The 16,717-nt window shown below is 42.7% G+C and overlaps 1 protein-coding gene across 5 annotated transcripts in view; it reads right to left on the bottom strand.

Moving 5' to 3' along the window:
* The window catches only part of CACNA1D (calcium voltage-gated channel subunit alpha1 D), a 2,225,258-nt gene that overhangs the window by 1,149,534 nt on the left and 1,059,007 nt on the right, over nt 1-16,717 (bottom strand). For all 5 annotated transcript variants that reach the window (XM_069643624.1, XM_069643621.1, XM_069643623.1 and 2 more), the window contains exon 16: nt 361-475. In XM_069643624.1, the coding sequence (XP_069499725.1) occupies nt 361-475 (115 nt within the window). The remainder of the gene's footprint in view (nt 1-360; nt 476-16,717) is intronic.

The raw sequence follows: 16,717 nt of genomic DNA, 5'->3' as shown, positions 1-16,717 counted from the left end.
GGGAAGTGGGGATAGGATGGACAATCCAATAACACTGCAATATCGACTTTGCAGTCTCACTGCCCCCTTTGTAGGTAAGAATCTCTTCCTGACTTCTTAAATGATGAAACCAGTCATACATTTTCCACCGAGTTAAAATCTCTGGTTACCCCTAAAACTGCAAATCCAATTATGTTCTGCTAACACTCGTTCATGGGAAACCCACACTTTCGGCTCCAATATATTTTTGTATGTGGCTTGAGGTTCATGCATAGTCACTAAAAAAATATAAAAATGCCCAAATCAAAACAAACACATATTCAGTTTAGGCAACCACAAAAAAGCGGTCATCAACATTACATTCACATAATAATATTTTACCTTGCACTTTTTTTCTTTTCTTTTTCTTCTGCTTGTTCTTTCTGGGCTGTGTTTAAACTTTCAGCATCTGCTAAGTTGTCAACAGCAATGGCCAAGAAAACATTCAACAAGATATCTGATTCAAAGCTTTTTAAGGTCATTTCACACAACAGAAGAACCGAAGCATGGCTGTCACAAAGGAGGAAATGGTTAATCATTAAAATGATGCAACACGTACAAATACTGCATTCATTATGGAAAAATACAACATCCAAGTCCGACATCTGAATGCATCAACACACATAACCAGTGAAAATATGAAGCTGGTAGATTCTTCCGTATGTGTGGTTTGAACATTGCTTTACAGTTTCTGTTCCATAAATATGCTCCATGCATTTAGTGTCTCCTAGCTTCCTTTGTTAGTTTGGAGTAGGATGCAGATTTTCCACAAGCTTTTGGTGGGTCATAGGAATCATGATGGTCTGGGATCAAGCAAATACATGCATCAATGAGCATAAATAAAACCAGCTTTAGCCAGGGACTAGAACACAATCGGTTGTTGCACTGCTCGCCATCATGACACATGCCTTACTAGAGTCACATGATCACATTTTGTTACAGATTTACTATGGGGCCAAATGCTCTATTTTGAAAATTGTGCAACCTGCTGTTAGTTTTACTGGTTGTGCTACAGTAGGTATACGAAATATGATAAGAAATCAGCAGAGAACACCTGTGCCATAGGTGAAGCAATGCACCATGCCCGATAGGCAAGAACATTCAAAGCGCACAGCTTTTGCACCACTTTTAACAGGAGACAAAATAACAGTCAGGTTTAAGAAGATCTTCAAGATGCTTCGCCTTTTTGGGGTATGATTCGTGCTTGACCCAGAGAATGGGGCCACAGAAATGGCAAAAATAGAAAGTTACTCACAGTAGTGACTGAAGTACTCCGAATACATAGTTCCCTTTCCTTCATACTGCATGGCCATCCCTGCATGGGGACAGCACTGGAACCATTTTCCCACACAAATGCACGTTTCCCCTTTAAAGTTAGCATGGGTTTAGCCGCAGGCTTAACTGTGCCCCGGCCAACGGCGCCTCACCACAGTCCCCTTTGTAGCATTTCATACAAGACGGGCCATATTGGCAACTTTTTTAGTATGGGGACTGGTGGGTGGGACGTATGGAGGAATTGGGACTAAGGACTAGAAGTTCTTCAGTCACTATTGTGAGTTACTTTTTATTACCCCTATGTCCAGGCCCCTTTCCTCCATACTGCATGGGTGATTACAACGCACCATCAAAATTGGGAGAACTAAATGCCTTTAGAACTTGTTAACAAACAGGTTCCTTAGCACTGCTTGACCAAATGCAGCATCTGACTTGGCATTTGTATCCAGACAGTAATGCATACAGAAAGTGGATGGCAAGGTTCAGGTTGCCGCTTTGCTAATTACATCCCATGAGACTTGTCGCTGAAAAGCCACAGCTGTGGCTTTAGCCCTGACAGCATGAGTCTCATACCCGCTGAAGAGGTTTTGTTATGGAGTTTGTAGGTTTCCTTAATTGTCACGCAATCACCTAGGACACTCACCACGCCTCGGCGGTCGGCACATAGTGGTCCCACGGGGGCGTGCTGGCGTTGGTGGCCGCGCTGGCAGTGGCATCTCCCTTGGGACCTGCGGGTGCGTTGCGGGCCGGCTCCCATTGTAGCTGCCGCATGGAAAATGCGGTCACATAATCGGGGATCGAGCCATCTCCTTCAAACACCCCAAGACACTCCTCCCCCTCACGCAGCTCACCACGTGACTTCTTCCACACGCTGGTTGCTGGATCACGTGATCCCAGATAGGCGATCACGTGATACTAAGCAGGAAGCATAAAAGGACTCAATGGACGCCGGAATGCGCTTCTCAGCTGCTGTTGTACACGGCGTGTGGCGTTTGTTCCTGTTTTTTGTTGCTCTTTGTGGACTTTGACCTGGTTTTGTTTTTCCTGGATTGTTTACTGGTTTTCCCTTGGGTTTGGTGCCTCATTGTTTTTGTATTGATATTTTTGAACTGCCTTGACTCGTGCTTAACGGACCTTGGACTGCTTTCTCTTGACTCTTGGATTTGTTGCTCTGGATTTTCACCCTCAACCTGCCTTGCCTCTGGATTGCCTTGATCCTTCCTATTCCCCATCAAGATGCCACCCTCTCCTCTCCTGTTCTACGTTGGCACCCCATTGCTGTCTTGGTTTGACAACAACCCTGCTGTCCCATTTCATCACCACGACACATCATTGAAACCAAAAAGGGGGAACCAACTTACCTTCTATCTCCTGTTTCCCTACTGGTAGGTGCCTCTTTATATTCTATCTGTAATTTAGAACCTAGTGTTCTGTTCCTGTTTATCCTTGACTTCCTTGTTTTCCTTTACAGTCATCTGGGATCCGGAGTTTGCTGTTCCTGCCACCTGTGGCCTCAATAATTGGTCAGGGAGTACGTTAATACTCTCTCTGACTGGTACTTGGGGACGGAGGTATTATAATCTACATGGACCTCAGATCTTGACAACTATCCACGGCTAGCTTCTAAAGGCTCAATAGGTATATTGAGCTGTTAGAAGCTTGTGCTTCCAGGGGGAAAACAACTCCAAAAGGTGATGGAGTGCTTCTGATTTTCTAAATTCCTTAGCCCTGTCTAGGTAGAATTTTAGTGCCTTACGAACATCAAGGCAATGTAAAACATTGTCAGCCTCTGAACTATGATCTGGAAAAAAGGCTAGATGAACAATTTCTTGATTGAGATGAAATGCTGACAATCTTAGGCATGAACTCCTCGCGAGTCCTGAGGACCAAACCTCTGTGAAAAACTGTATAACAAATATTGCTTCGATTTCACTAATTCTAAGGGATGATGTTACTGCCACTAAAAGCACAGTTTTACAAGTAACCAACTTAATATCTGCAGAAGTCATAGGTTCAAAAGGATTTTATGAGCAAGGCCTGCAAAAATCTCTTTGAGATCCCAAACTGGATGAGGCCTATAAATTAGGGGGTATATCCTTGTCAATCCATGTGGATGCTTCTTAACCACAGGGTTAGCAGAATAAAATAGCAACTTCTCTGAGATCATGTATACTTCTACAGCCGCCAGATACGTGCAGCAAATATCAACCTGCACACCCGACTCTGCTAGCTGTGAAGAGAACGATAGAACCTTGTCCAAAGAGCGTGAGAGGGTGGACCTTGTTATCACTCACCCAAAACTGAACCAAGACCACTTGTTTTTATACTGGGTTCTGGTCAATTCTTTACATGCATTTTGAATGATATGTAAATTCTGCGAAAGGCCAAGGTTGTCTAGTGTTGGATCTTCAGGAACCATGCTGTGAGGGCAAGTTTGTGAGAAGCTGGGTGAATCGCTGCCCCCACTTGTGTTAATAGGTGATGTCACCCTATCTGTAACACAATGGGCGTTAGCTGTGTCAGGTGTAGGAAGAACCACACTTGTGCTGGCCTGAGAGTCACACAGTTTGTGAATGACCTTTGTAAGAGAGGGGTCGGAGGAAAGGCATAGCTCCAAAGCCCACCCCACAGGCACTGAAATGCATCACCCAGTGATCCCGTGCTCTGGCCTGTTCATGAGCCAAATAGGGACATTTGGTGTTGTCATTCATGGCAAACAAGTCAACATCCGGGTGACCCAGGTCCTGAACACAATACTGAGGGCTACTTGAACTAGCTCCCATTCGTAAAATGCAGTGCCGAACCTGCTCAATCTGTTCGCTTCTGCGGTGCCCTCCCCAGGAAGGCTAACTGCTCTGGGGAAAATAGTGTGAGTCAGTGACTAATTCCATGTTTCCACTGGCAATTTGCACAAAGCTGGAGACCTCGTTCCTCCATGCTTGTTTAAAGAAAACATGGAGCTGTAAGTTCTGATCAACACTGTCCTGTTCGCGCAGAAGTAACTGAAATGATTTCAGGACTAGGGCTATGGAGAGAAGTTTCAGACAGTTTATGTGATTCTGCCCTTCGGCTTTGGACCGCTTTCCATGTGCAGAGTGGGCAACCATAGTGACACTCCACCTGTCCATAGATGAGTCTGTCGTAATCATAACAGAGTAAGGGATCAGGCGGATGGACGCTCCATACGTGACATTTGTCTCCCGAGTCCACCACACTAAAACCTGCTTCAAGGAATTTGTAATAAGTATCCGGTCGGAAACATTCCCTGTTTCTTGATCCCAGGACCTGGACAACTGCATATGTGTGGATCGCATCATAAGCCTAGTGAAGAGTACAGTGAGATCTGTGATGAATCACAGGTTTTCGCCCCTTCTCCCCAAGGAGGAACCCCCCCCATCGCCCATGTGAGACTAGGGAGGTGAGCCGTTCTGCATAACTCTGCCTATGGATCGAGGGAAGTGGGACCTCACTGGGAGAGACTCCCCCTTTGGGGACAAGGACTCCCATTCCTGTGAGGAACTCCCTAGACCAACAATTTAGTTGCATACATGGGATTACCTGGACTTAAGGCGTTGCACGACTAAACCCAGTAGCACAAGAAAAGGAAGATGTCGCTCTAAAGCAAGATGCATATTTAACTGTGATGAGGAGGAAGAAAGGAGAGAAGTCTTATGCATAGGAGAAGTCCCCCGACATCATTATGCCGGATGGAGGTGGAGTGCAAGCTGCTCGTGGACCTGTGACTTGGAGAGAAAGAAAGAGAAAGAGTGTATGAGACACTGGAAACCCAGCATATGCAGATGCAAGAAGAGTTTCAGGTTCATCGAGACACCAGAGAACCAGCATATGCAGATGCAAGAAGAGTCCTGGGTCGATCGAGAGAGGAACTAGCAACAAGGCAGTGGTGTGACCATAAGTTTGAGATCGTGGGCAGGACGCCCAAGGAACAATGCCGATATCGCCTGTACAGGAAGAATGGGTCGCTTCCCATCAGCAGCACTAGTACCAAGCAAGAGTCCAACACAGACTCGAGAATGTGAAGACGATTAGCAGAGAGAGAAAGAGAAAGAAAGAGAAAGAGAAAGAGAAAGAGAAAAAGAGAAAGAGAGAGAGAGAGAGACAGAGAGAGAGAGACAGAGAGAGAGAGAGAGAAAAAAACATCCAGAGTGAGAGCCGAGCCCAACCACCTACCTGCCAGAGATGGGTACCTGGGGGACCGGGAGAAGCGGGAAGCTTGCAGGATACAGTTATCAATCAGAGAAACTTGTCCCAGTCACCAAAACGAAAAAGCGGGGCTAACATTATTGATGGGAGTTGGAGGCAAATAACCAGTAATTCAGCGAGGGAAGCTAGTTATTGTAAGAAGCTGAAACCTCGTCCCGGCACACAGGAGGAGTTATCAAATAAGCAACAAAGTCAACCTGGAAGTGAAAAGCCCAGAAGAAGGGTTCAACCCACCCAGCTGTTGTATAATTAGTAATAGAAGAGACACTTTAAAACTGAGAACTTATGATGAGAGTTTAGAAAACAGTGAAGGAAATCACTGTTCAAGTATTCCTGGAGGGGAGGCAAGGAAGGAAACTACAAGTAACAATTTGAGTATCAAGAAATATTACTGTGAAAGACATTCTAAAAAGGGGCCACAGAAAAAGTGAGGGAGAAAAGTGTTCTTGAGGAGCTACAACAATTGATTGCAGAGACTACCTGTCCCACCGGGAGGCTTTATAATTCAAGAGACTATTGAATAAACTTGAGAGGCCAAGCATAGAAAACCATTCTCTTAGTCTATTTTAAGTTAGTTAGAATTAGTGCCAGGGCCAGATGGGGTAGTTTGGATGGAGGACATATTTTCTTTTAAACTTAATAACAACAGACAAGCACCTTTAGTTTTTTTAGATTGGAAGGGTACTCCCTTTAGTGATAGGGAAAGTTAGGCCTTCTACTTATAATTTACATTTAAAGAACCTGAACAATGCCTTCCGAGTGTCCAACTGCTTCTTCCGACCCGCCAAAGAACACAAGATGCAAATAGACATAGCAATAGCTGGTACCACCAAGCCGTAGTGCAAGGTCTGGAGAGAAAGGGGTTGACTGCTGCTATAACGTACCTGAATATCTCCTGCGTAGGGAACATCCTCTCAGAGAGAGTGTCCCATCTTATACATAAGGAGACCAAGTTCTGAGTTGGGCAGGAGAAAGATGAATAAAAGACATGGAAAATATGCCCACGCTGGCGGGTTTGGTCGGATCCCGTCTTTGCGTACAAGATAACAGAGGCGAGGCGCAAGGGAAATTGGCATATGTGTAAAATGACTTAAGACTTGCCGTTCAGAACCTGCAGAGAGACTGCATTGTGAGAAATTGATGAACTTTTAAAACCTTCCTGGGAAAGAGATCCCAGTAGTTGAGCCGAGCAAAGCCCAAGGATAGAGGATAATTATCTGGCCTATATTCTTTTTTATCGTTTTCTAAGTGGTAGGGCTAGATAGCAAGTAGGTTTTGGACGAAGGACCTCATTACAAGTTTGGCAGTATTCTGGTGGTAAAGCCGCCAGAATACAACCAAATGGAATGAACCCTACCACCACTTGGTCAAGTGGAATTACCGATGGTATGGTGATGTTAGTCCCCATTTATAGAGTCACTAGGACTCCATGGGGATTTCGGCGGATTTATCACCAGCGATACTACTGCCGGCAGTAATTCTCATCACCAAAGTTATACTACGGCTGTGTGGTAATGTGGCTCTGTTAAGGATTTTAAAGGGGCGTCACACTCCAGACCGGAACTCTTTATACTGGCCAGGGATGCAGCACATAATCAAAACGCTTTTAAATGTATGACTTTGGATTCAGCTTTGAGAAGGCATCCAACCCATCTCACACACCCCCTTAACGTAGACCCGGTGTCGCAATGGACCATGAACCAGGCCGGTGTGTAATAATGAAATATTTATTCATTTTAATTTTGAATAAAAATCAAACGGATTCAATATAGGGCAGCAATCACCAGTGCAGTGATAATTACACAGGAAAATGATAGAACACACTTAGTTTAACCTTCTAGCAAAGGAGACACAATGCACAATTGAAAGAAAGCAAAATTACTTTTGAGTTAGGGCTTTTAAATGGCACCACAGTTAAGCATTCCCCCTGCAACACCTCCTCAAGCCCCTGTTAGCCAAATTTTGTTTGGGTGGAGAGGAGTAGCACTGAGTCAGGTATACTAGGCAAAAATCGGATTGAAAATCCGACCTACCACCCCTGAATGGGAGGAAAAAAATCAGATTGAGCTCCCTTGAAAAATGAGTAAAATGGCACCCACTACTAAACAGTTGTTAAACATGTGAGGTTGAATGAATGAGGCAAGAATGTGTGTGGCTGTACTAACGAGTCAACAAAAATTCACAAGCTAAAGGCAATGTACTAACAACAGGCATACAGTTTAGAAAATCGACTTTGGAATGAACGCCAGTGCAGCAAGAATCACACGTGGCAAAATTGCAATTTGTACATTTCACGGGTATAAACAGCAAAACGGCTTGGAAAATGAGCTAAGCAGACAAAATCGGAATGCGGTTTTAATGCTAAGGTACAAAGGCACATAACAGATATGATATGAAAGAGAAATGATAACTCTGGATGGATGACTGTATGGAATTCTCAAAGGGAAAGGAAACTTTTTTTTAAAAGGGAACAATTCACAGGACAACTTGGTTTTGTTAGTAAAGTGATTTCTTTTACTGAAACTATAATTTAGTGACTAGATTGTTAAAGAAAGACACGGTATGTGAGGGGGTGACTTGCAATGGCAACCTCTCCACGCCGCGGTTAGCTCTATATGGGAATTAATTAAATTATTCAAAATAGTACTAGGAACTTATAAAATGGACTGAAATGATTAGGAAAGAATGGCGCCAACACATGGAGATCAACACATATTTTCCTAAGGACAGGATACACAGAGGATTCTGTGTATCACAATTTAAGAATGTACTAGGGTATTTATGGGATTTCTTATAGGGTTTCTTATAAGTTCCTTATAGGGTTTGACAAATGGCAAGGTAACAGAGCAAGGGTTGCAGCTTTTTGGTTCCTGGGGAAGGGAAATACTTACAAAGAGCCTTGCATGTCGTGACCGGGATGGTCGATGAAGATCATTTAGGCACACCGCGTGTGCCTTCGTCGTCTGATGGGGCCGGACGTTTATACGTTCTTCCAGTCTTAGGGTCTTGAATTCAGACCATCGTGGGACTTGGTGTGAAGTATGGCAGGATCTATGTTGGGTTGGCTGTCATCAATGTGGCAATCAATATTGTCGATTTTGTCTGCAAAGACCATGTGGATTACATTGCATCTCTTCATTAATGTGGGTACTGCAGGGGCTGGTAGGTGGATGATGCAGAGTTTAATAGCCTTGAAGAGGGCTCTGCTCACATCGGAGGCTTGTGCAATGGATGCTGTGTAGTCATGTACATACTGATTTATCGAAGGTCCTGCAGGCTGACAGATTGACAGATCAGATTCTGAGGCGGGATGAAGAGTATCATTCAGCACAGGAGAGAGAGCTGGTACCATGCTGTTTTTGTCCTCAAGGCTGTGAGATCTTATTGTAGTTGTATTCCTCTCCCTTTGCGTTTGTTGGTTTATAGTTTCCATGATGCATGGATGTTGGCAGAGTCAGTTAAATGCATTTGATCTGGTTTAAGAGCACATTGGTGAGCTTCCTTCTAAGGCTTCCGGTGGAAGTTTCTGAATGAGCATCAAGTTATCTTTGCTGATTTAAGTAGACCTTGGTGGAATGCATACAGTGCGGGAGTGTGTTAATTATGGCTGTGTTGCCAGTTGATTTGTATCAGAGGGGGGCAGTGGATGTCTAGTGATGAGTTAAATGCCAGGTTGCGAGTGCTGCCTTTGGTGTTGGTGGGAACAAAAGGAGGGTATCCAGGAGATTGAGCAGAATTTTGGTTTTCTTGGTTGCTTCAGATCCTGGCAGATTGAGGAACGTTGAAGACGTTGATGGAATGGAAAGTTGATGCAGCAACGAGGATTCTGATTTCATCCAGGAACTCCGTGGTTACTCTCTAGTTGGTTGTAGATCAGGTGGAAACTATTATTTGTTGTATGGGAGAGCGGAAAGTGATATCATTCTGGAGGTCCGTGTATTTAAGAGGGGAGGAATCCTTCATTGTGCATGTCCATGAAGTCTTGTGGATGACTGCAAGACCCACAACAGACTTCTCTGTATGGCTGAAATGCTTGTTGTAGTTGGCCGGGCCATGAAGATGTAATTGAAGATCGGTAAGGGAATAGTTTCTTACCTGTAACTCCATTTCTCCAGCATTGATATTTTTCATGGATTCACATGCTTAGAATATTCCCCGTTGACAGACTGGGAACCCTCGGTAAGCTTATAAAGCCGTTTCCCATAGGAAAACATTCAACACTTTCGTGTCCTATCTACGTCGTTTTGGGCCGCGCACGCATGCCCCACTAGGACATAGCTGTATAAACGCCACGCCCCCGCGGCTCCCTTCAGATTTCGACCCCTCCAAAGCAGAATGGGGTGAAACCAAGAACTACAAGCCGATTGCATTTAGGGGAGGCCGGCAGGCGCATGTGAATCCATGAAAGATACCAATGCTGGAGAAATGGAGTTACAGGTAAGAAACTATTCCCTTCTCCAGCATTGGATCTTTCATGCATTCACATGCTTAGAATAGAATGCACAGCAGTGATCCTGGAAAAAGGAGGAGGTGTGAATGCAATCCGGCACCCTCCCAAGCCTGTGTATAGCGAACCACGCTTACATAAGATTCGAATTTAAAATGTGCCATAGTACCCGCACAGAGTAATACCCATATAAAGCTATAAAAGTATACATAAACATACATTTATATATATTACATGGACGCAGTAGCGTCCATGTAGTTATGGTTAAGTTGGTGTTTCCATTTTTTGGGTGGCTTATAACTTCGCTCCCTCTGGACGAATCCTCACCAAACTTTGCAAAAAAAGTATATGGCCCACTCTGAATTTCTTTGCAAAGTTTGGTGAGGATTTGTCCAGGGGGGGAAAATTTATAGGGGGGTTCCAAAACTTGTGTTTTTTCCTATAGACATAATGGGAAAAAACTTTGCGCACGGCCACAGGCCAAACCGCTGGACGGATTTACACCAAATTTGCGGCAGGAGCGGGGGCTTGGTCCCGAAAGCGTGCTTTTGCAAATTTGGTGTAAATCCGTCCAGTAGTTTTTTGTAAAATGACCAAAACGTAAGGCAAAAAAATTAGTGATATCTGTGTTCGCTTCGCGGATGGACTTCCCTGTTCGCTCCGCGGACAGCACCCCGATTGGCCCATGGCCTTGCGTCATGTTCGCGGACATGCAACGTGTTCGCTGATTGGACGGCGAGGGGCGTGGAGCGCGTCAGATTTTCTGTGGCGCCCGCCATCTTGTATTCGCCGTCGACCGCGTACAGCGCAGTGAAACGTGGATAAAAAATTGTATTTAGTGCCGTGTGTTGGTGTGTACGAATGTTTGCGGAGGGTGGGGGAGTATGAGATAGGTTCAATGTTTTGTTTTTTTATGTGCTAGACGTTTTTGTTGCGTTTGATTTGTCCGCGGAGAACACAGCTGTTCTGACATTTTGTAAATAAACTAAATGGTGGGGTGTTTAGAGGACGGAGTATGTGTCATTTTTGTTCGCAAGGAAGGTAAAAATGAGCTATGAACACTTGCGGTGTACTTAATTGTTCGTAAATACACAAACTGGGGGTGTCCTCAGGACGCTGTCCGTATTGTAATCTGTCTAGTTGAATGTGTTCTAAGAACACTCGCGGTGTCCCGAAATGGTTGCAATTACACAAAATGGGGGTGTTCTGAGAACGTTGTTTGTATTGTTCGTTGTCAGGGTGAAAGTGTTTTAAGACCACTCCTTTTGTCCGCTAATAGTACAATTTCCTATGGGCGTCAACCGACTTTTTGTCCACTAAAGAAACGATAAATCCGGCTGGTGTGCGCCGACATTATGTGATAATCCTATGACTGGCGCTATTGACCTGGCTGACTTGCTTTTGCGACACTAAATATCTCTCGCCCCTAAGCCTGATATTATCAAAGCATTCATATTCCCCGCCTCTCTCGGTGACGTTACAGGGTGCGTCATCAAACGCGCCCAGTCCTCTGCAGCCCTAAGTGACTTTACACAGAACCCGGAAGACAACACATATTATGTCACAACACAGCGCGCCACAATTCGGAATATGAAACAGTGATTTAAAAGCAAACAGCAAGATTGTAAATTTTGTAAAGTACATTTATTTGACATCAAATGTTTAGTGAATATTCAGCGATCTGCTATTGTCTCTGCTGTCGGTCAGCAAAAGTTTATTTTGAGCCACGCGTTGTTCCTTTGCGGTAGATAGGCTGTTGGTTTATGATAAAAGCAGTAAATGGTCGCTCTGATAATCGAAAGGTTGCTCCAACAACGAGCCATTAGACCACCCTTTTGGTTGGTATGTTGTTTGTAGCCGCTAGTACTGCGTAAGGGCATATTGGTCCTTGGCGATTGTCCCATAAAATGGTGAGGGTCATGAAGTTGCATATTTGGACCTGCACCAGGCAGTTGAAGATCCCATCCGCTGGAGTCTGTAAATCGTGACATAGGCAAAATGGGGCCACATACCTGTTTTAAAAAACATAAATTAGTCTCACCAGCCGATCTTCATTAAAAATCATCATTTTATTTATTAGGGCGTGAAACTATTTGCTATCAAAGATAGTGCAACGGAGTATGTTAATAATAAAATAATAATATTTTCCCATTCATATAGCGCTAAGAACCGTGAGGTATCTAAGCGGTGCTTATTATTAACCACGGTGTGTGGTGCTCATTTATCGACCACGGAAGGATGAAAGGCTGAGTTTGGCCTTGCCGGGATTCGAACTTGCGTTAGCAAGCTGTACACGGATGTCAAAGCGAGCGTTGTACTCGCTGTGCCACTTGACAGGCTACAGTGAAGTGGCACAGCGAGTAGAGCGCTTGACCGCCTATAGACCGGTTAAATTATTTCTATTAACCCACCCTGTGTCATCTGCCTTTTTCAGAGGCCTCTAAACGACAGGGGATCAATTCGGCGGTGATAGTGCGCAGTATAAAACATTATGCCACTTTCAACGAACAAGTTCAACTTGAGCGGTTTTTAATGCTACGCTATTGTAATTATATTTGCTATAAAATAATCTAAAGGGTTACTTACAGTACAATTGCAATTTCCATTGTCTACGAGTAGTGCAGTCCTAAAATACGACTCCGCGTGTGCGAATGATCTTTCGCATAGTGATATAATATATAAAAGTGGTTTCGTTTCAGAAATGTCATCCTTATCTTCTCTTACGTTTTAGCAACACTCCTTCAAGAGAAGTCTTTCATCACAATCTCTGTCTGTCAAGGTCAAAACACAATACAACCTTATAGTCCGCTTCGTGAGCCTCTCCGGGGCCCGAGAAAAAAATGGAAGCAGCGGACCTTCACTGTGAACGAGCATAAATTCTTACTTTGCAACATTCTGTGTAAAGCCATCTGCGAGAAGTTGGTTTTTGCATGCCATGTTTGTATATTGTTTGCGTGATATTAAAAAAAGTTTAAAGGACGTTATGGTTCTAAGTATAGCCGAAAGACCCCTGAAAATCGCAAGTTAAGGTAAGCTATGAAAAATAACTCGCACCACCACCGTGCACTGCTAAGACTAACACCCAGGACATCAAAAGATGACATCGCAAATGTCATTGATAAAATCACTGATGACATCACATGTGTATGTACTTTTCATGGAATTTGTGTAGTAGGGATTTTTATTATAATGTTGCGAAAAAATGTCAAGGATATTGCAATAAATATCATACCGTTATTAGTGCTCTGAACGATGCATTGATATAAATAGCATTGTATTATGGGATTCTATCTAGTATACTGAGCTACTAATGGAGAAACATAGCATTGTGTGCAGAGTACAAGATGAAAGTATAATATTTGTAATGTTAATATGTTGAATAATGAAATGATAATTGTCCTGAAATGTTCAAAAATTCACAAAATGGGGGTGTTCTGAGGATGTTATTCGTATTGTGTGATTGCTTAGCTGTATGCAATGAGGGAATGGCACAGAGAGTGAAGTGGACACCGTCCGCGGACACCGCGGCTGTTCGTGGACAGGGCGTGCTACATCCGGGTTTTTCCAGGAAATCCAACATGGAAAGAAGACTGTACGGATCAGCCAATCAGATGGCGAGGTTGTGGATTTGTGTTGAAAGAGACTGTGTGTGGTGAAGATGGCAGAAGTAGAGAAAGTCAGGGTGTTGGTGCTTGGAGATATGTTTGTGTATGGTTTACAACAGTACGCTCAATGCAGGCATGTTGCAAAGAACTTTGATGTGAAAGGAGTGGAGGTGGTGTGGAGCACTGTGCCTGATTGCAATGTACAGGGAATTGTACAAGTTTGTGAGGATATGGCCACGATGAACAGTCCGCATGTGGTAGTTTTGCACTATGGTGCTTTCCATTTGGGCAACGTCAGTGCCCCTACTTTGTTGGCTGATTTGGAACGCTTGGTTCAAGCCGTAATGAAGATCCTTCCATATGCGAAAGTAATTTTTTCTGGATTACTACCTAGGGCAATATGGGACAATAGTTCAGTTTTTTGTCCTCAGCAAAACATTGCTAGGTGTGTCATCAACCGAGGCATGTGTGCCTTCATGCTTAGAGCTGGTATGTTCTTCTGTAATAATGAGAATATTGATGCCAGTAATGCTGTTAATTTTAAAGAAGATGGCATTTCTTTATCTTTTACGGGAAATGCCTTACTATTTTGGAATGTAAGGGTTGCTTTGGAGAAGGTTATGTGAAGATTTTAGGAGTAAATAAGAAACTTCAAAGGGGAAATGGGGCACACTATTTAAATTTACATTCACGACTCTCAGGTGGTCCGCGGACATGAAAATCACTACGAGGGGGTTAGTATGTTCTATGTTACATGTATATGAAGTCAGGGACGTTATGGTTAAGTTGCGCTACTAAAAACCTATGAAATTCAGTAAAAAAACTTTGTTAAAGGGACGTTATGGTTAAGTTGCGCTACTAAAAACCTATGAAATTCAGTAAAAAAACTTTGTTAAAGGGACGTTATGGTTAAGTTGCGCTACTAAAAACCTATGAAATTCAGTGAAAAAACTTTGTTAAAGGGACGTTATGGTTAAGTTGCGCTACTAAAAACCTATGAAATTCAGTGAAAAAACTTTGTTAAAGGGACGTTATGGTTCAAAGTAAAACAGAAAAACCCCTGAAATTCGGCAGTTATGGTAACATAAGCAATCATAACTCGCGCCACTGTGCACTGCTAACACTAACACCCAGGACATCAAAGATGACATCACAAATGTCATTGATGACATCACTGATGACATCACATGGCTGGCTCTGCCTTTTTATCCTTTACTGACATATCGAAGCCACATAGTTTTCTTCAGTAACAGTCAGGAAGTAAAAATTGAAAAGGTACTATATTTGTACACTTAGGGTCAAGTCACATCATATGAAACATATACATAGCGGAAGACACAGGCTTGAAAGAGAGCAATCCTTTCTGTGCATGAAGATAATCATTAGGGTTATCAGCACTTTCTCATAGTTTTATTTTTATTACTCTACCTTCCCTGTATATGCTCATATTTGTATACATTATACTCACTCTCCTTTCCTTTGGGTGCAGTCACATCATGTGATACACATACATATGGTAAGTAGAAGCTTTGAAACAGAGCAATAGTTTCTGTGCATAAAGACAATCAGTTAGGTTATGAACTCTTTCTGCTACTACTTCTGCTTTTTTGTTTACTTCACTGTCCCTGTATATACTCATATTTGTATGTGTTGTTGTCTCTGTGTTTTGTCTGTAATAATTATGTATTAAGTGGGTTTTATTATCTACTTATTACATGTTTAACAGTACGCAAAACTCTAATAAGAAAGCACCTTCATCATGTATGCTGCACACACTGCCTATGTTTCTGCATGAGTAGCTTAGTATACTGGATAGAACTTCATAATAGAGTGCTATTTATATCAATGCATTGCTTAATGCACTAATTAGCTCATGATATTTATCCCAATGATCCTTGACAGTTTTTGGTCAGCATTATAAGAATCCCTTGTACATAGTTTTTATGAAAAGTAAATGCACATGCGATGTCATCAATGACATTTGTGATGTCATCTTTAATGTCCTGGGTGTTGGTGTTAGCAGTGCAGGGTGGCGCGAGTTATGGTTGCTTATGTTACCATAACTGCCGAATTTCAGGGTTTTTTCGGTTTTACTTTGAACCATAACCTCCCTTTAACAAAGTTTTTTTTACTGAATTTCATAGGTTTTTAGTAGCGCAACTTAACCATAATGTCCCTTTAACAAAGTTTTTTCACTGAATTTCATAGGTTTTTAGTAGCGCAACTTAACCATAACGTCCCTTTAACAAAGTTTTTTTACTGAATTTCATAGGTTTTTAGTAGCGCAACTTAACCATAACGTCCCTGACTGCATATACATGTAACATAGAACATACTAACCCCCTCGTTAGTCAAAATGCAAAAAATAAAGAGATAACCTCAAGCTCAACCGATGTAGCTACTACATCAGATTCGGAAGCCTCAACGAGCACCAATGAAAACCCGCCAAAAAAGACCAATTTTTTAGACGAGATGAGAATGTTAGGGCTGATTGGCTGAAAAAATACCACCAAAAAGAACATAGGAAAGGGCAGTGGCAAACAACAGGGATCAGGAGGAAGAAGAAAACAAGGAGGGGACAGAGGAATAAGCAGCTCAGAGTCAGATCAGAATTCAAGAACACGCTCTGGGACCAAAAAGACGCAACAAATTTGAAAAAAATTGATAACAGCATCATTAACCTTTCAGATCACGTCCTTAATCTAGAACAAACCAAAGTACTGCAATATGGATTTAATTTTTGCCCTACTGCTGGGTATGACTATATGGAAACAAGAATTGACTTTTATAAATATATGCGAAAGATTCGATTGAAAAAATTCTTTATTTTAAACCCACCAAAAGAAAAACAAAGCACTGGCTTATCGGGTCGAACTGAGGTAGCAATAGAAGATCTAGACACGCTAATAAACTTAGCTGAACTGGAATTAATCGGGGAACAAGCTGAAGGGTCCGTCGCTGTCACTCCTGAAATGTTAAACATTGACACCGATTGGCCTATAAAAAGCAAACTGAAGGCGAAATCTAGGTTCAACCCAACGTTCCAACCAGGAGGGAAAATTGAAGCCTTCCATGATCTTGTCATACACGACCTAAAGAAAGCCAGATTTCAGAATCAAAAAATCAAATCGAATTTTTCAATAAAAGA

The sequence above is a fragment of the Ambystoma mexicanum genome, chromosome 2p (assembly GCF_040938575.1).
Source record: "Ambystoma mexicanum isolate Mex_15411 chromosome 2p, UKY_AmexF1_1, whole genome shotgun sequence".
NCBI lineage: Eukaryota > Metazoa > Chordata > Amphibia > Caudata > Ambystomatidae > Ambystoma > Ambystoma mexicanum.
Note: the sequence above shows the minus strand (reverse complement) of the source record. Positions and strands in the feature narration are given on the sequence as shown.